The 20,366-nt window shown below is 38.9% G+C and overlaps 1 protein-coding gene across 1 annotated transcript in view; it reads right to left on the bottom strand.

Moving 5' to 3' along the window:
* LOC148817500 (immunoglobulin superfamily member 21-like) overlaps positions 1–20,366 on the bottom strand; it is a 222,501-nt gene that overhangs the window by 52,089 nt on the left and 150,046 nt on the right. The window contains exon 4 of the mRNA XM_088938144.1: positions 17,525–17,643. Coding sequence (XP_088794270.1) covers positions 17,525–17,643 — 119 coding nt within the window. The remainder of the gene's footprint in view (positions 1–17,524; positions 17,644–20,366) is intronic.

Genomic DNA, 20,366 nt, shown 5'->3' with positions numbered 1-20,366 from the left:
CAAAAGCTAATCATTGACAGCATAGCTCATCCCAGAGATAAGAAGATCACTTTATTGGCCATATACAATTTCTTGTATTAGGAATTTGTCTTTTTGCATACCTCAACTTGCTCTCCATGAAACACACAGAGAGGGAGAGAAGTTGGGGGTCAGAGCACAGGGTCAGCCATCTATACAGCACCCCTAGAGCAGTCGGGGTTAAGGGGCCCAACAGAGTAGCATTCCTCTCCTGGCCGCAAGATACGAACTGGCAACCTTCCAGCCACAGGTGCAGATCCTTAGCCACAGAGCCACCGTACCGCTCCTTATTGCAACCATAATTGCCATAATTGGTTGTGTGTTTTCAGTGAACCATGATCATTGCCATTTTTTCTGTGGTTCTTTCATTTGTAATGGACTTTAGCTGCAATGGTATAAGAAGGAAATCGCTCTACAACCTTGCCCATGCTTCTCATGAAAACTAAGGGACGGACTAACAGGAACTGACAGATGCATGTTAGGACAGGGTTTCATCAATTTGAATTATACATTTCAAATCCCAAATATGTGCAAGGTATTGATCAGAACAGAAAACAGATGACCACTTTAAAGTCTAAGAAAGTATCCTATGATATTAATTTTCTGAACTCTGTATATAGTTACTTTTTTCTCAGCACTTTCTAATTATTTCAACCTTATAAATGATTTATTATGAAGTGATTGTCCTTCCCAGTTGTTTTATTAAGGCTCCAATGCTGTAGGCCAAGTGTGGGCTGCTGTCTGTAAACAGACTGCTTTTGTACAGATTAATAAATAAGTGCACAGGAATATAGGTGAGAGACTCTGTCTCAGAATGTTTAAAGATGTTGCCAGCATTTCTCCAAATGTATGGCTCAGGTTGTATTGGAAAAACACCTGAAGCAATTCATTTCTCCATCAATTCTTAATCTTTGATAGTAAATGTGAAGAGACATTGATAACAAAGGTCTTAATACAGTCTTCCTCTTCGGTTCTACCGATTTGAACGCAGGAGGCGTGCAGATTGGCCATACTGTATCTGTGGTTTATGGAAACAGTAACTAGTTTTTTAATTACCTTTCTCAAGTATCCGAGGTCTACTGGTGTTCAATCCCAACTTTCAACTACATAATTCAAATAATAAATTGTCTGACTATACATTCAAATTATTTACTAATTGGATGATAAGTAAAATTTTACACACTGCTTGAAATCAGCACCTTTAAGAGTAGAAACAGATGAAGGTCTAATTTATCAGTTTATTAGATTAATTAAGGTTTCATGTCAGTAAGCAAGAGATCAAATGGAACAAAAACTAACAGGCATAGGAACATTTCAACATCCAAACTGAAAGATAACTTTTTAGTTAATAATTATTAAGTTAGAGATGCGAAATAACACAACAGAAAGGAACATATTTCTGAAGGCTGGAGCTGTGCAGCTGAGAAACCCATATAAATAATTATTCTACCTTTCTTGGGGAGACTTTCCACAACAGAAAATCTCAAGGATGAGAAAAGGAAATACCAATAAGATTCTTCAAACACCGAGGGAACATACCGACTGGAAGAAGAAGCCAAAAAAGAAAAGAAAATCCACACCAACTCATGAATTTTAAACACTGAAAAAACTTTTGTTTGTGTAGAGGGCGGGATATTGAACCGGTTACCTTTAAAAAGAGATAACTTCAGTTTTCTCCACTGCTGTCATTTATTTTCCCATGAAAGGAAGAGCCTAAGCCATCACTCTAACTTGGAGTGTTAGAGGAAGACAGACAGACAGGACCGAGTGTTCTGCAAAATGATCACTTCTGCAACCCTTTTCATAGGCTCACGGTACTTCATTGAGATGTAAAGCAAAATGTACACCTGCTCACAGAAAGACTGAGCTGAGAGTCTCAAAATGCTTTAACACTGTGCCACACGAGACTTGCTAAAAAAACAACAGCGACTGCCTGAGTGTTATTCACAAAAAGCAGAAATATAGTCATTATTGTGAGGCAATGACCTTTTGGGTTCATTAAGCAGAAAATGAGTAAATGTCATTAACAGAAGACAGTTTATTTTAACTCTGATTGCCAGAAGGCATATCGAGGCCTTTCTCTGCCTACGAGCCTGAAGCTAGTGTGATGGTTTTTTGGATGGTTTTGTGGAGAGATTCTAGGAAATCCTAAAGAAAAATACAAAAAAGGATAAAACCAGATAAACAAAAAATGATTAGCAAAAATGAGGGAAAGCATTTTATTTCAACAATTCTGTTGTTAGGTTTTGGGAAATGATATGCACAACTGGCTAAATGAAATGAACAAATTCTTTTTTTGCTCCTAGACAGCTGCCATTTTCCCATATTTAAATGATGATGACTGAAAAAAACACTGACGTGAAACAAATTATTGATGGGATATAAGTATAATAAGTATAATAATGTTTACCTTAAACACAATTAGAGGGAATATGAATTAAAGGTAATTAACGGAAACTTAATTGTTTAGAATCAGTAATTCTTGGAAAGCAATCAAGGAGATTAAAGCAATTTGAAACGGTGCAGTTGACTATGATTTAGTCTTTTCTGCTTAAAATAAGTAAGCTGTGCATATCTAATGTAATTCCCAGTGATTTCATGTAATTTAGAAAATAATTAGTTATCAATAATTGCCAGCACTGAAATCGTACTTTAGTTTTGGATACAACTTCATTATTTGAAAAGCTTATGTAACGTGTCTTCATATATCACAGAGCTAAAAGTGATAAGGTAATAATTCCATTACTTCCTCTATTTATATGCACAGAGCATAGTATTTAGATATATAGCTAGTCAGAATCTAAGCCCTAATGATAGATAATTTGGCCTGACAGACAGAAATAAAATAAATACATTACAAATTACTTGGTAATTACTAAAGGAGGAGAATAGATCATCCGCAATTTTCTGATTTTTCACTTCTTACTTATTTAGGCCCTTGCACAAATTTCATTTCACTCTGCAGATGAGGAAGCCTGCTATCAAGAACTGGGTGTATACATTTTACAGCGTGGGTCTGTGCTTTGTCTGTAGAAAACCCCAAAGCCACATTATAATACACCTACCTTGTAGTTATCCCCACAAATGTCTGGACCACCTGTTGCAAAGTATTTTTATTTGCATCGTTTGGTATACAAATATAGAACCCACGGCCTGCCCTAACTGTGTATTGAGACAGGACGGAACTCCATTCTCTAGTGAGCTCGACTCAGCTCAACCCAGGTTAGTCCTAGCTAGGGATAGCTAATCCCCTTTAACCAAATCCACTTACAGCTTCCAGACAGAACTAAGAGACAGACCGCCACTTTATCAATTTCCTAACGAGGCACAATGTGTGATAATGCCTCCTGATCCAGCCTTTGGCACAGATATCCAAACATTTGTGAGCATCAGACTCAAACCACCCAGGGAATGGGCTTCCCAAAAGTGCTCCTCCTATTGTACCCCAGGGTCTGGCCAAACACCGTTTACTTATTTCCTTGAAAAACAATTTCCTCAAAGAGTGCTCACAGGCCAAAAGGAGGTTTACATTTTAGTGTCACACAGGCCCATAGGTGCTGACAAGGTCTCTATATAATGTCCTATGACCTACCATAACAATTATAATTGTAATTGGTAATTCAAGCTCTATGCAGCCATGTGAATACAGAATACTAAGGGCTTAGTCCTAGTAACAGTGTCAGTTTTTAGAGCTAGGGAGAGTATTTATCATTTATTTTCACAGTAATATTGTAGATGATCCATGCATAGTTTGCTTACAGTAAAATGCAGCAGTAAATTTAATGCTGTTGCCATAGTTCTTAATACTATGTCTTTTTCTTGGACATTTTGAGAGCCAGGAAACAAGAACATATTATCTGCAACACTCAGAATACTGCAAGATACAGACCTCCCTCTTTGTGCTCTGTTTCTGGTATTCCTGATGTGACTGAAACAATACCATGAAAGAACTGTAGCGACAATATGGCATCTGGATACTTTACATAATAGGAGCAGTGCAAACAGGTGGCCTGGAAGAGGTCAGTGCTTTCATCTTTAATCTGTACTGGGATTTAGTCTAATTGAGTGGGCAATAGTATTTTTGTCGCTTCAATAAGTCCCAGCTTTAACTTCTCTGAAACTTGAAAATAGTATCCCTTATGCAAAATCAGGATCTCCAACCAAACAGCTGTTTCCCGACGATTCACTGAAATTACATTACTGAAGCCTCCAATATTCCCTTAAGACCCCTTGACATGCTGTAATAGCCAGAAGGTTCCCTTGCTTAGTACCTCAAATCCTTGTTATTGCTGAAAATTATACTCTGAGACTTTGAAAGTGAATAAGTAAATAAATATCCATAAAAAGGCACTATGCCTTATATTTCCATAAGGCACCGATGTAAAACATTTCTTCTTTTTTAAATTACAGGTTATCTGTCTTGCTATGTGGGTACATGGTTATGATTTTAATACAGAAAGCCACACATTGGTTTTCCATTTAGACAATTAAAGCCATGGCCTGCCACGTTCCCCTTGATGGATCTGCTGACACAGTCCATAAGAAGTGTCTCAAATCGACCGCAAATTCTTCTTTTGGATTTCCTCCGCTTGCCTCAGCTAATTTGTATTCAGCTTTACAAAACCAGTGAACGGAGGACGAATCCATTTGTTACATGCCTATGGGCTGCATTCAGTGGGTTTAGAGCCTATATGTTTTCATCCCTGCAATTTATTGCTTGCCTGCATCTCTCTGGGTCTATCAGAGAGCCTGTTGTAGCAGTCAGGGATGACAGAACTCTTATACTACAGTGCAGTGGCCATGCAAAACAGCAGATAGCTAATTCAGCTATTAATATGTTAACACATTCAACATATGTACCTCAGGTTTTCCAGGTTTATGGAAGATGGATGACACTGGATGACAGTCCAGTTTTTGGATTTGGAAAGGACACTCATCTGGTTTAAGATGACCATAAGTGATATCTAAGTCCTCTGCTGGCTCATGTAACACACCAAAGACGATATACCACTTGTATTTATTTAAAAAGAGACTTGGGAGAATCCAGTGAATTTTGTAGCTCATGATTACCAAGAATACAAGCTGATATTTTGTTGGCTTTTCCACTACAACCCCCGAGACTACATGCAGTCAAGTGTCTTCACTTCCTAGCAGTGGAATTGACAGCAGCAGATCACAGCTCATGCTAACATTCAAATGTTACGTGGACCGTTTCCCACAAGGGATGCCCTGCTAATTAACATCTTTTTCAGAAGGTTCAAAGAATCTCCTCTCTCTGCTAGGGCCTTTCTTTTTATCAACTGCACCCACCCAGCGGAGAAACCAATTCTATGCCCAAAAGAGGTAAAGACAGAGAGAAAAGGGAAGATAGAGAGGGAAAGGAGAAAAGACCACAAAGAGAATAAAGCAAATAGCTACATGCAACAGAGAGAGTGAGTGGAAATGAGACATCAGTGGGATACAACCTGATGTATTAAAAGTGAAGTTGAAGATTAATGGCAGGGAGGGTGGTTGAAAGTTTGAGAGTTCTGAAACATTCAGGGAGTGAGGAACGGAAAATCAAGGGCATACCACCTTGTAAGACAGACCAAGGTCACCCTCTCAGGCAGCAGCTCTGAGGAAGATGGTATTTTTTAAGAATATCTTGAGATGCACATTTTAAAAAAGAGAAGAACCTTCAGTGAAGGTCACTCACAGGTGGTGTTTTTCACTATACTGGCACAGAAGCAAAACATGTAAGAGAAGCAGCATATATCCTTTAGATGATATCTTCAATGCCCCATTTTGAACTGAAGGTGTTGAGATGGTGACTATCTGGGCTTCTGTCTCCCATTAAGAATAAATAAGGTTATGACAATGATAAAGAGATAGCACAGTGAGTAAAAGACCACTGGACCCATTATTGGAGTTATTACATATTGGTTATGGATGTAAATCTGGGAATTCACACTACTGCTTACCCCTTAATTTAGATATCTTACACAGATTACTCCCACAGCAAAACAACTATATAAAGGAAGTTCTGTATTTTTGTAGGTAATTTTTAATATATAAGTTTATTAATATATTAGTGATTTAATGTGCCTCAATATTATTGCTTTTTCCTATGAGAACTGCAAAAGCAAAGGAAAATAGACAATTCTTCAGTCAACCAATTTTGACTTTGAATGTGTGTCAACACTTGTTTTTTTTGCATTTTTTTTAAACTGAGTTTTTTAAATGCCTTTTTTTCTGTTTGGACAATATAAGGAAGATTAGAAGTCAAATTCATCCAGGATTTCATTTTAGACATGTAAAACAAATAGATGTATTTGCCTGTAAATCTGGGAGCCAATGGACTGGAATAGTAAATAAGAACCTTAGTGTACATGTTAAAATGGGACATTGAAAAAGACAATGAATGCATAACTAAAAATAAATTTGTTAAGAAACAACCGGCAATAGATAACAGGCACATCTTTGCCTTAATAATACAATTTCTAATGATCATGCAAGATATGGATGCAAGGCTTTGAGTAACTAATAGAAATATGTCAGGTCTGAAAAATAATTATTGCGTCCTCCGCTGAGAGAAAGCTATGCCAAAAAGACAGTTCCAGGCTGTGCTTGAGATCAACACTCAGACCACATGGACACTTTTAGATAAACAATGGCCAGTTTAAGGATGCAGTGTCCTACAGATCTTAATAAACAAGCCTAGTATCCTGCAGAGAAAATAAAATCAGACGTACAAGCCTAGCATGTCGAAAAAAAATCACGTTATCAATAGTTTAGATTATAAAGAGAAAACAAAGACCTTTCATTTAACTGGGCTCACCTTTGCTACCTCTGGGTTGTTATTGTAACCTTGATTCCAAAGAACAAACTGTTTAAAGTAATAGCATCAAGAAATGTTTTGATTAAAATCAAGTCAAGTTCAAGTTCATGTTTATTTGTCATTCCAGCCAATATACAAGTATACAGTGGAACGAAATGTCGCTCCTCCTGGTCCATGGTGCAAATACAGACAGGACAGACAGGATGCTGACATAGACATTGCAGACAGGATACTAATAGTGCAATGTGCAGATAGTGCAAATTACAAAATACATAATACAATATACACAACACACTGGGGGGATTTAAACCCTGTTTCTGGAACTGGGGTGGGTGCAAGTAGATTCCAGGGTGTTGAGGAGCCTGACAGCCTGCGGGAAGAAGCTGTTCCAGAGTCTGGTGGAGCTGGCCCGTACACTGCGATATCTTTTTCCAGATGGTAGGAGGGCAAAGAGGTTATGGGAGGGGTCATCTACTATACTGGAGGCCCTGTGTAAGCAGTATTTGTGATACGTGAGAGAAATGGAAGGGAGTGAGGCTCCAATGATCTTTTTAGCTGTTTCCACAATTCGTTGCAGGGTCTTGAGGTCTGAAGCATTGCAATTCCCAAAGCAAACAGTGATACAGCTGGTCAAGGTGCTCTCAATGGTGCTTCTGTAGAGAGTGGTAAGAATGGGTGGGGGAAGGTTTGCCCTCCTCAGTCGCCGCAGGAAATAGAGACGCTGCTGTGCCTTCTTGGCTAGGGAGGTGGTATTGAGGGACCAAGTGAGGTCATCTATAATGTGTACACAAGAAACATGGTGCTTCTGTCTCCACAGGGGAGCCGTTGATGTACAGTGGGGAGTGATCAGCGTGGGCCCTCCTGAAGTCAATGATTATCTCTTTTGTTTTGTTTACATTAAGCGATAGGTTGTTGTTTGTGCACCAGTCCACTAGTTGCTCCACCTCCTCTCTGTATAGTAATTCATCATTGTTGCTAATGAGGACCACCACTGTTGTATCATCGGGCAGCAATTTCGCTATTGTCATTGAAGCTGAGTATATAGTTTTGTTCAATAATTTCTTGTAACAGACCACATCTAGACAGTTATAAAGTAACATAATCCCCCAAGAACTGGACAGCCCTGAATCTTGCCATGGTGGAGATCCAGCCTTTTGGCATAGCTAAAAGCTTCCGCTGTCTGAGGAGGCGATGTGAAAATCAGAGGTGGGTGGTTCCTGAGAAACTGTGACTGAATCTTGGCCAGGGTAGAATTCAACACATCATACATGCAAAGACACTAGCGATTCTAGATTCCGTGTATTATAATGATTCTATATGAGTCTTGAGTGATTGATGGACACAGCCGCTTTTTAAAAATGTTTATGGCTATGAATCCTGGTTATATATTGATGAAATAACTCCACTCCTTGATCAGGAGAGTGACAATGGTGGGATACAAGCAACAAGCACATCTAGAGACTGGCTTTCTTCATCAATAGACAAACTCAGCCAAAAGCTCATTTAAAGTTTTAGACTAATCCTCTGAATTTACAGATAGACACTGAGTTGGATAATGGAAAAGAGACACAAGGAACTGCTGCATATAAAAAATGACAAGAAATCACCTAAATGAGAGCCTTGCTTTAGTGCTGCCTAGATGGCAGATCCTATGTTTAAGAACAGTAAAATCTTCTTAAATAAAAAGGAAAAAGATCCAAAGGTAAACTACTTTAATGACTTTATTTAAATACTTTAGTGACTCTCATCATTTTAAACAGAATAAAGATACAGGTGCTCACTTTTTCTACAATTGCAAACATAAATCATTTTACAGCATGCAGAAACTAACTTACACTGTAGCTGCCAGACACAGAAACAGGGTGAAGAAAATAATTCTTTGGCAGGAAGTGGGTTTTAAAAACTTAAGGTCATATGCAAGACACCGGAGAATTATGTTTCATGCAGAACGAGAAGTGAACAATGCAGATTAGTGATGCAACTGGTATTTTCGAATTGCAACATGTAAAAATGCCTTCGCCCACGCTGTGGCCTCACAAGGAACTTTACAAAGCAAAGTGAATGACAGCCATTATACGCTCAACAGCATTGCACATGGTGTACAACTAAAGAAAGAGTGCAATTTCCACGGCACATTAAAATCTGTAGTCACGGTGGTAGCAGATTCTACAAGGCAAATCCCTGTCCACTTCTATTCAAAGAGAATGGTGATTTAAACTGAGCTGACTGGTAATGGGAAAATGGAAGGCTACTAAGTTAGCCTGATAGAGACCCTAGATGCCAAAGTCAATATAGATCACTAGTTTTAAGAATGATTTGTTACTTTTGTTTCATAGGAAAAGTGATATTGATCTCCTTCCCTGCCTTTAAAAGCATGGCAAACAGAGTAATGGGTGCTTGTTCAGCAGTAAAAAAAGTTACTGTTCTATACAGTACTTGCAGGGTTGCTGCTGACATACTGGCTGTGCGGATGGATGTCAAGAAAAGTATGGACTGACGTTTAAACTGGCATTGTAGTATTTGTCTCAAAAAAATAAGAGTTCGCACAAACTTTCAGCTGTACAGTATGAAAAACAGAAATTATTCAAGATTGAAATCAGCTTGAGTGCACTGTATTTTACAGTAGTCTTTATTTCAGAACAAATTGAAGGCGAGAAGACTATTTGTAATGCGTGAATGGTTCTGCTCTGTCCGTTGCTTTGGCTGCTAGCTGCTGTTTATGTAAATGAAATGAATATAATTTTCACTCTCCAGACAAAAACGAACAGAGGCTGAACTTCAAAACTGAGCAGAAAGAAAAGGGAATCTAAACTTGGTGCCTCAGAGAGCGATCCCCCATCGTTGTTTCCTAATGCAGCAGGATTCTGAAACTTTTTTCAAGGAGTACCACTGCCTTAAAACTCCTGGTAAACTGCAATTTCCTCAGAAGAAGAATGGCCACAGGAAGAAGTGCAGATGTACGTGGAACAATTTGTGAAAGTAGGCCATACACAAGTAGGAATTCCAATCTATTAACCCATTTCAATAAACATGGGGCCTAGCGTCCTTACAATAACAGTTTAGTCAGACACATGGGAAAGGATAGGAGGGTGAAGGTGAAGTAGACAGTGATGGTTGGCGCAGTTTACATTAATAGTAGACATTAATAAAGGAATGGCTAAATATATAACACTTAATTAAATTTGGGCTAATTAAAATGAATCCTTGTTTTATGGGATATAAGAATAATTACTCCCCAATCACCTTACAGCTCATTTCCCTGTCTGTGTACATAAATACTAATCTGGCTGTCTCGTGAATGGTATGCTCTCAATTACCTCACTGTTCTCTATAAAGGTTAAGAGAATGGATTTAGGGCAAAAGATCTGGATAATGTGCTGCAGCTTTTAATGTGCTGCAAAGTCAAACTTTGAAAGAAGTGCAGTGTCTAACAACTAGCTGCGGTTTTGAAATGTCAGGAAGCAAACCTACTAAATTGACCGTTCTTAATATCAGTGTTTCTGAAGCAAGAATGTAGATTTTTAAGTAAGAGATGGACATTACGGAACTAAAACAAGCTAAGCATGAGAATGCTCTAGGACTTTATGTTGGCATCTCTCTTTCCTCATTAGGCTGAGTGGGGAATAAAATGATTGGATTTCATGAAATGTATCATTTAAATTAGAGAAAAAATGTTTACAGCGATATATTTAAAGTTTTTAAATTTTAAACTTGAAAAAAGAAAATGGTAGGTGTACACAAACTCCATTTGGAATATTATGCAAGAGAGATCTTTCTGTTTCAGTTTCAGAACAAAAGAGGGCAACAAGAGTTATTTGCGGTCATCAAGAAATGTCACACTCAGATTAAGAGATCTGGATGCTTTTTGCTTGAACTTGGACTTGACTGAGGTATTAAAAAGTCCTGAAAGGTAATAACATCTTCATGGTACAAGGAACAGGGAACAGGGAACAAAAATAGAATTAATCTTAGGGGCATTCAGACATTCAGAGGAGATAACAGAAGTCTTTACAGAGCAAGGGGTATATCTCCTGAGAAAATAATTTCAAGGAGTAAGCTAAATGTATGTATTTAGCTTACTCCTTAGGATGCTTTAAGAAATGGTTTCATGGGGCTCTTGGGTCATTACACTGCCAGCAAACAACTGTGCAAAGTGGGATGATTTGGTCTGCTCTCATCTGTAGCTTTCATTATGGTCTTACAATCCCTCAACACTGCAACATTGCAAACTATAATTTGCAATTAAAGTTAGTTTCTCCCTTCCATCAAAAATCTAACCTTCCTAATTTTTCTATTTCCTATTTTTTTGTGTGTGTTCAATTTACAAAGATAAAAAAACAGTCTCTGGGAATCTCATGTATCACATGTCAAGTCCTACCTACAGTATGTCTACAACTGGACAATGCTCCATCAGTAATTGGATCAGCAGCAGGCAGATAGGTCCCATTTTCAAGCCATAAAGGCCTATGGTGAATGGGGGGTAAGGGCCACCATTTTTCTCAGCCACCATCCGACACTGGAAGTTGAGGTGAAGTGGTCAGCATCATAACCCGGCCGGCCTATTACCCCTAGAAGGATTAACCCCCGGTACTCATTTGGAAAGCAGGGTGAGTGGATCTGGGAGCTGTCTGGAAGGAATTAGAGCAAGCTACATTGATTGTAGCCAGGATTGAACCCAGGACCTTCCAGTCACGAGCTAGAAAACCTTGCTGTCTGAGCTACCACGGCTCCAGTAATCGGGTCGCATTAGAGATATTCTTGGGTATGTTTTTAAATTCTGTGATGTATATTGTAATACTGAGTGTATTTCAACACACTGCACATACTTAAAAATTTAAATAGCAAGGCAAAGCCTAATGTAAAACAGTTAGATAAATGAAAATGGATAAAGCTATAAAGCACTGGGATATGTATGTGTTAATATATTTAAAGAAATGTTTCTATGTAACTGTAATGTTTTATATATAGTAGTTATATATAAATATGTCACCTTTGAGGCAAGAGAGGAAATTGTTGTGGTCAATACATTTTGAAAGTATTATAATTCTTCTGCAAGATCAGCACAGAATACACATTTTAGACTGATGACCAGTTAAGTTCCAGACCTGCTTTGAAAATCTTACATGAAAAGTCCCTAAGGATCTCAGTTCCACGTTATCTCTGCATTAGTCACAGAATGTGTACCCACACGTCAGGTGAAATGCTCATATGTCAGCTTCAAAGCTAGTTTCTTATTGTATCATCCTTTGCTTCAGGCATTCTATCACAATGCTAGTGGTAAACTAAAAGAAAATGATACCCAGGTTGAAAGCCAACATTTTGACATTCTCCTTTTGTGCTTGACTGCTGTCAGCAACTGAATTTCTAAGGCCTCAAGTCCTAGGAGTTGTTATAATCATTTTCAACAGCCTTATGATGCCTTACTTACAATCAGAGTTTCTGAATAAGTCACATTTGGAAGCAATGGTCAAAACAGTATGAAAGATTTCTTCAAAAGTTAATGAATACCATATGATAAACAGCCATCAACATTATCCTTTGCATTTCTTGATTTGCATTATTATCCTGCTCCATTTATTTGTTTCAGTGCTTTAAAGAGCACAGTTCTTATCTCTCATGAAATAAAGATATCCCAAGCCTTTTAAAACCTCTTTCAAATTGCATAAGCAGCAAAGAAAGAGGAGAAGAAGGAGGAATTATTATTCATTATTGTTCTTATTATTAATATGTGTAATTATTACTACTATTATTATAATTAATTAATTTTGGGTTTCTCACTGCTTTCTAAAATGACATAGTATCATGAATGGTAAGGAATTTCTTTAAGACTGTGAGACCAGGCTCTTAGTTGGGGGTGTTCCTGATGATAACTTCAGTATTCATTTTGGAATCTGACCTCTACTGTCATCCTTCACAGTCAGAGACTTAACAATTCACTTGAACAGTGGCTTCACGTTCAGCATGAGCATTTAATCTATTTTGAAATCACCCTTTCCTTTCTGGAGCATTGTAAACATACACCCACAGCCCCATATTTGTCTTGTAGATGCCTAGATTCTCCATCAGGCAAGTAAGGAAGATTCTCTAATCCTCCAAGCAGAGAAGTAGATAACAGTTCTTATGTACTGCACATAGCAAGAGAGAGATGTTTCTAGGGGGTGATGACAAAGCAGTAACTTGAGGATGGGGCCAAGTTCCTGCCAAGTAAATAAACTGGTATCATGTGTATTTCTTTATTGCTTAAAACTGAGCTCCAAAACAACAAATACAAGGGAATAATGGAGTGGTGAGACTTAACATTTAAAGCTTCATGATACAGCAGACAGAACAAATTTAAAGTCTGGACAGTCTGTTCTGAATTATAACCATTAAGCCCAGAGAGATATGCTGGACACATCCAAATTAATCAAATAATTAGAGGTATTGAGTTACTGAAAGAATCGTTTGGAAGTCAAAGGTGCACTGCTGCCTTCTAGGAAGAAAGTCTGACAACATCAGCTGAAGTAGGAAAACTGCAGGCTGTGCATACTGGCAATCTCAGTGTGCCCAGTACTGCTCCAGATAATTATTATTAATGACCTCACATGTGCTCAATATGTAGTTCTGGGCTATAAATGAAAGCTTATGTTTTAAATCCTCATTTTAATATAGGTGGTTTCTGCAGACAGCAATTCAGAAATCACAGGGTTAATGCCTTGAAATTCACTTGAATAAAACAAAAAAGCACAGTGCCTTTGCAAACTGTTGTGAGTGTATATTACAGTAGCTGACATTGTAGCTGATATTGCTACAAATTCAAAATATTTTTTTTTCATTATTTCCAATCATTCTGTGAAACTGCTCATAACTGTATAAAATATATATTTGAAATAACTGGAAAAATGGCCGGCAGATGCTAATATCCAAAATCCACAGGAAAGCTGCAAATGCAGAAAACAAAATCCCTTTGGACTGAAACACGTAAATTTAACACACTTCTAGATTTAGATGTGCGTCTATAGGAACTGTTTTACCTGCCTTTGATTTTATAGCCTGGTTTCAGTCCTTAAAAATACACGAATCCTCCTCGACTTCAGGAACAGAATTACTATTTTAACGGGCAAGGAAAAAAAGTCCAACTTTAAGAAAGAGAGATGGACAGAGTGAGAGAGTTCAAGCCTTTGGAAACAGAATGATAGAATTCCTTGGCAGGGGAATTACAAGAGCCCATTAAAATGATAATTCCTATTTATGAGGTCCTTTAAAAAATTAAAATTGTCTTCTCTTACAGCTTCTCATTAATTAACTTTTCTTTCATTCTTTTTCTTTCTCGGAGAACTCAGCATACTAATAGGTTATGAATAATTCTGTTTCAGCTTAGCCGGCAATTAGCCACAATGCTATGGGCCATTATTCTGTGCCTTTGAAAGTGGAGATGTCCAAACTGAATAAAGAGACAAATCGTGCACGCTCTCCTCCCTCCATCATTCAGTAAAGTCCTGTAAGTCCTCACCAATTAGGGGTTAACTCATTTAAATCCTGGCTATTAGATTGAGCGATGCAATTTTGCTTTATCTCAGAAAGTCTTTTCCCTCGTATAGTCCTTGGTGCTGCATTTCAGACATGATAGTTAAAGCCCCAGAAAACATAGACCTACCCTGATGGCGTTACAGTCCATTACAAGAATCAATATCATAAAATAAACTGAATCTCTTTAGTCTTGAACAGGGTGGTTTACTGGTGCTGGTTAGTTTTGCTGATTTGCACCACTGGGGCCTGTCAGAGTCATCATCTCTTTTCCCTATTTAAGCTCAGCGTCTCCGTAGTTCTGGGCACAGCTCTGGAAGACGGACGTCCGGGGCTCGGAGTCACTTGTCCCTTTAACTATTCATATTCCTAGTTCCCTGTTCCCTGTGTTCGTCTCGGATGGATCTCCCGGCAACTGGAGCTTGGACTGAGCCCTGATTTCCCCCATTGGACTTCCTTTTGGACTCGTTCGCCTGCGCTCCCCCCTTGCACCAGATCACCGCCGTCTTCACCCCCTGTGTTTCTACCCCACCTGATCCTGCTGTGTCTTCCCTGATGTGCTACTCCAGTCACTTCCGGATTATACTGTCTCGCTGTCACGATCGCTACTCCTCCTCTTAAGGGCGCTCCAGCCCTTCCTTGTTCTGCCCCATTACCTGCACCTGTTCCTTATTACAGCCCCTCTTCAGTTCCCCCTTAAAAGCCAGACGCAGACGTCATTCGAGGCTCTTCATTGAATTCCGTTTCGTGAGAGCCAGGTCCTGCTGTGTCTGGCTCCGTCATGGTTTTAACTTTCTGTTCCTGATCCCCCCCGCCGGTCCCGATGGATTGCCTGGCCATGGACTTATGCTTCTGTTTTGGTTTCTTGTTTGGACTTCGTCTTGGATCGTACGCCCCGGACTCACTTCCCCTGGACACCTGCACACCTAGGACACGCCCCCCTGTCTCCATACCCGTCTCCTGCATGACTTTTTCCTAGTGTTTCCTCACTATTCCGGATTGTGTCGTCTGCATAGGGCCCGTAAAGAACTGTTCGTGACACTCGCATAGGGTCTTTAACAGCGCATTTCACAGAAGCCTGAACCGGCTCCCATGACAGGGCCCTGGGTCCAATTGCAGACCTGGTGTTCTATTTGTGATCTTGCACGTGCTATCCTTATTTGTGTGGGTTTCCTCTGGGCTCTGGTTTCCTCCTACTGTCCAAAGACATGCTGGCATGTTAATTGGCTTCCAGAAAAATTGGTCCTGGTGCTGTTGTGAGTGTGTACATGTTTGTGTCTGTGTGTGCCCTGTGATGGACTGGTGTTCCATCCAGGGTGTAACCTTCCTTGTGCCCATTGCTACCATGAACCTGAATTGCATAAGTGGTTATTGAAAGTAGTATGATGTGATGATGACAATTCCAAGATTAAAAAAGGAAACCAATGGACTACTCCAGGACCAATAGTGAAACAATAACCCAGGCTGCTCATGGAAATTAAGATTATATGCATCCATCATTAAAAACAAGACAATGAATAGCAATGGAACAAACCACACAATCATAATGTTGAAGATGATTTAGTAGCCAACTTCAAGAAAACGCTGAATGAGACCCTCAGATTAATATGCTGCTACCGACCAAATGAGAAAGATGACTGCAGTGTCTTCCCTCTAATATATAAAGTTACATATGTCCTCATGAAAACAAATCAGTGTTTTTCCACATTAGCTAAAATGGGTTTCCGTGCCACAGTTGGACAACTTTGCTTGAAACAACAAGCGTAAGCAAAGTAAAGGAACACTAAAGGCAATTCAATGGGCTATTGGATTTCTGGAAATCCAATTTAATGCATTGTTGTTGTTTTGGGTGTGGACTGCAGAAATCAATGATGGTTTAAAGGATGCAGGAGACAATCAGTAAGGTGTACATTCATACTCTTTAGGCAGAGAAGTTCAGAAACAAAGTAAAACACAAACTCCAAGAGGTTTGAGAGAGGAAAAAATGGCAGGACAGCTACTTAATTTAGAAAATGTTTCTATGGTTGGCAACAAACCAATCCCGTTTTTCATTATCTTAAAACTCAGTGTGGATTATCCATGCCAAAATGAAAAACTGGAGACTTAACCTTTAAAAAAACGAATTATTTTTTAAACATTTGGCAGTGGCATTCTCATAAGAGTATCCTGATGATAGTATGCCCTCTGTGTTTTCATCGCATTTGCTAGCAGGTGTTCTTATTATAATGCTAACGCCAAAAGTAAAGGAGACAAAACTTCAATATTTGCTTGACGATAAGAATACATGTCAAATATTATAATTTCTTGTTGAGACTAAAAAGCTCAAATTACAGTGAAGCCCTGCAGCATTTGAAAGTAAACTCTCTGTGTGAGAATTATAGAGATATGGTGATCCTACACAAGAAGAACAAAGTCACATCCATATCTGTCACAGTATGGTTTCTCAAAAGCTTCTGATCCTTGGCTTCATTTCAATGTGTGTTTTACTCTCATATTAGCACAGGCTAAACAAAGATTTACCCTCTTCTTTTTAGCATTTCCAAGCAAAGTCTTTGATTTCTTCAACAATGCCCCCTTTCGCCATAACTTCCTGAAAATGAAAGGAAGGTGAGGGCTCATATTTAAATTAGCCACGCATACGGCCAGGATAATTTTTTTGTATACAGAATGTATAAAGTAAAACCCCAAAGTGTGCTTTCTACACACAGCAAACATAAATATGAGAGAATTCCACAAGGAAACCAATTGCATGGCTGTCGGGTGACATTTTGTTTGATGTGAATTGATAAAAAAGGATAAAAACAAGGCTGATCAATTATAGAGAAGATGTACAGTCCCTATGCTACACTTTTAGTGTTGTTGCTAAAATGTTTTTAATTACCAAGGGAACACGGAGTAATATTATTTTGTCCTTATTCCAATTACAAGAAATGTTTTGTGAATTTTAGTCTTTATGCATGGTATGTGAAAATCAACCCCCCATTCCCACCACCCCTAAAAAGTTAAAGTATTTTTTTTAAATTGTAAATATGACTCAGCAAAGATGAATACAGTTCAATGCCATAATAGCAAATGCACTCCAAAAAGAGTAATTTGGACTGTGAAAAATATATATTTTGGTGTAGCTCCCCTGTCTGGAATGAAGTTTCTAATCTGAAAACTGGTGAAAGCTGAATTACTTACACATAACAGTGAGAAAGACATTCCCTGAAGCCAACACCACTTTCTCTCTTGTTGCCCGATCATAAATCCCCACATGGCATTCATATGGGCCGTTATCTGAGATCCGAACTTCAGGGAGCCTGGAGAGAGAAGATCAAAGACCCACTGAAATCATGACATATTTACATATACAGTATAAGCAATTATTTTTTCTCATAAACATTTTTTAACTTTCTTAGGTCTATTTAGGTACTTTCAGCCCCCAAGTGATGACAAAACGTTAGGACTACACTCAAAAACAACAGTTTTCTTGCTTTGTAGCAGCTTCATGTAAATTAACTACCAGAATATGCTTTGGCATCACTTCTGAACATTTAACATCATACATTTGTATGTTTTTTTTTACCATGCTTGTAGGTAAAAAAAAATATGCGGTAAAAACCGTTAGCCTTCTCATACATACTCCACAGCTAGCATGAAAAAAAATGTTTAAGCATTTGGTGCTTGCTGAGCTTCGTTTAGTCTTCTTTTAGTATATTTTAGAAAATAAGCAGTGTATCGCAGCACATTACACACAATGTAACACCACAGTCTAAGGAAAATTGTGCATCTGTAATGATGTTACTACTTGAATAGTCAGTTTTTATAATGTGTTATGCTATTGCTGATTTTTTTCAAAATGTATTGAAATGTGGTCGAGCTTTTTCTGTTGCTAGCTTGATTACAGATGAAAAGCAGATAGGTCTGGCAAATTTGTGGTAATTTAGTGTTCTTACAGCCTGATTGTATTATTTTAACTTAGCATGCACAGTGCTAGGAAAAAAAAGATAGCACAGTCAGGAATAATTTATTTTTTTGATGAAAAAAAGAAATCGTACTATTTTTTGGTTATGACATATTGAAATCAAGTCCATCAATAGTCTGATTTGCTTGTGTTGTATAAATTTGGAAATCTGCTTAATTTAAAAGAAGCAATTGCTTTTGAGTTAAAAATACAAACATCTGTGCATGAAGCCTGTAACTCACTCAGTATTCTGAGAGGCTAATGTGTCAGAAACCATAATCTACCACAGTCACAACCAGACGTGGTTTTGCGTGCTATGATTTATTCTAAATTAAAACAATTGTCCTTGCTGTCTGAATATTTCAATAGCCCCCCTCTGAATCCCAGCTGGGCATTAAAAGCATTTGTACTTATGAATCCAGCAACAAGGAAAGACAAAAGCGGTGGAAATCTCTGTTTCAGGATAAAAAGAAAGTCCAACTTCTCTTTGAAGATCTGTGAACTGTAGTAAGGTAAGAGGTATGGCAATGATGAAGAGAGACAGCACTACGGGTAAAATGCAAAAACACTTCACAAACTGAATCCTGTAATCTTTCTGTTTGCGTTTAACACACTTTCCTTTTGTTTTTCTGAGTAATTTACAATGATCTGGAGGACTGTCTGGTTCTCTGATTTTAGGTTAAAGGTGCCCAGACAAACTCCTATCACTTAAGTTATGCTAATAGCCGATCTAGATCATGAGACATATTCTCATTGTGTCAAACTTAGTGTAAAACTAAGTTCTAAGCTTGAAGGCTCTCCCAAGGTGTCACGATTTCAATCCCTCCCCCTTAAGGGCGCTCTGGCTCGTTCACATTTTAGTTGATTTTGTGCACCTGCTCCCTGTTTCAGCCTCCCTACAAAAGCCAGACGCTCACTCTGTTCCGGGCTCTGCATTGGAACAGGGACTCCCGGAGGCTTGCCTACCACCTTGTCGCCCTAAGTCTGCGGCTCAAGGGCATTGGCCTCCTATCGGCGTCCCGAACCAGCCGAGTCCTGGACTTGGAGCGCCTGGTCCCGTTCCCCCTTTTTCTCTCCGACCCCTCACCGGATCCCACTCCGGCTTTTAACTTTGTCTTGTTTGTCTTGGATTGATCACCCGGCTCTGGACTTTTGCCTGTACTGGATTTCCCTTCGGATTCCCTTTAGACTGTTTGCCTGGACCACGAGCACCTTTGTCACGCCCCCCTGTTCGTCTAAGAGCCCAGTTCCTCGTCTCCTCCCAGTGTCTGTTCACTCCCTTCCGGATTGTGCTGTCTGCATAGGGCCCTGAAAGACGCTTCGTAACACAGTGTCCTCTGAGAACTTTGAAAGTAAGTGAAGATCAGAGTCATTTTCTTGGTGAATACAGCTCTCCTTCCTTTTGCCTCAGACCTATACAACAATAAATTTCAAATGTCCATTCATCAATATATAAAATAATACACAATAAAAAAATAAGACTAGCAATAAATCATACAGGTGAAAGCTGATAGTTGACCTGTAGGGAACAAAGTGTCGTGTCATTCACTGTGTCCCAAAGGACTGAAATGTCTGCCACTTCCTCTTAAAAAGTGACCTGATTCATATGACCATCAAGTAAAAAAAATATATGGATAGGACTTGTGAAACAGATTGGTCCGACCTGGCCCTTACTAGTTAGTTACAAAGATGTACAGGCTACAATTTCTGGTCTTCAGAACTAGAAAATTCTGGACAGGTCCATCCAAGCCATTCTTCCTCCTGTCTACATAGATCTGGCAAGATCGATTTGCTTAGTTCTGGAGGAGCTCAGAACAGGCAATAGCAGCCAGCAATCAATAAACCATTTACACCTCCCTTCAAGAGTTTAACTCCTGCTTTTCCCAGCCTCTGTGGATCTAGGAAACACATTGCTTGCGTCTTCAAGCATTGCCTGGCCTAGCTGCTGTGAGGCATGTGGAATACGCACATCCCTGACAGTTTAGTGCAGAGAGCAAGCTCTATTAGCTCAGTCAGACAACAGCTGCATCCAAATAAGATAAAATACAGTATTTCTGGAATGTGGCTCTGCGGTAGGTA

The sequence above is a fragment of the Atractosteus spatula genome, chromosome 20 (assembly GCF_055471065.1).
Source record: "Atractosteus spatula isolate fAtrSpa1 chromosome 20, fAtrSpa1.hap1, whole genome shotgun sequence".
NCBI classification, from domain to species: Eukaryota; Metazoa; Chordata; class Actinopteri; order Semionotiformes; family Lepisosteidae; genus Atractosteus; species Atractosteus spatula.
The sequence above is the reverse complement of the archived record's forward strand: the minus strand, read 5'-3'. Positions and strand labels throughout refer to the sequence as shown.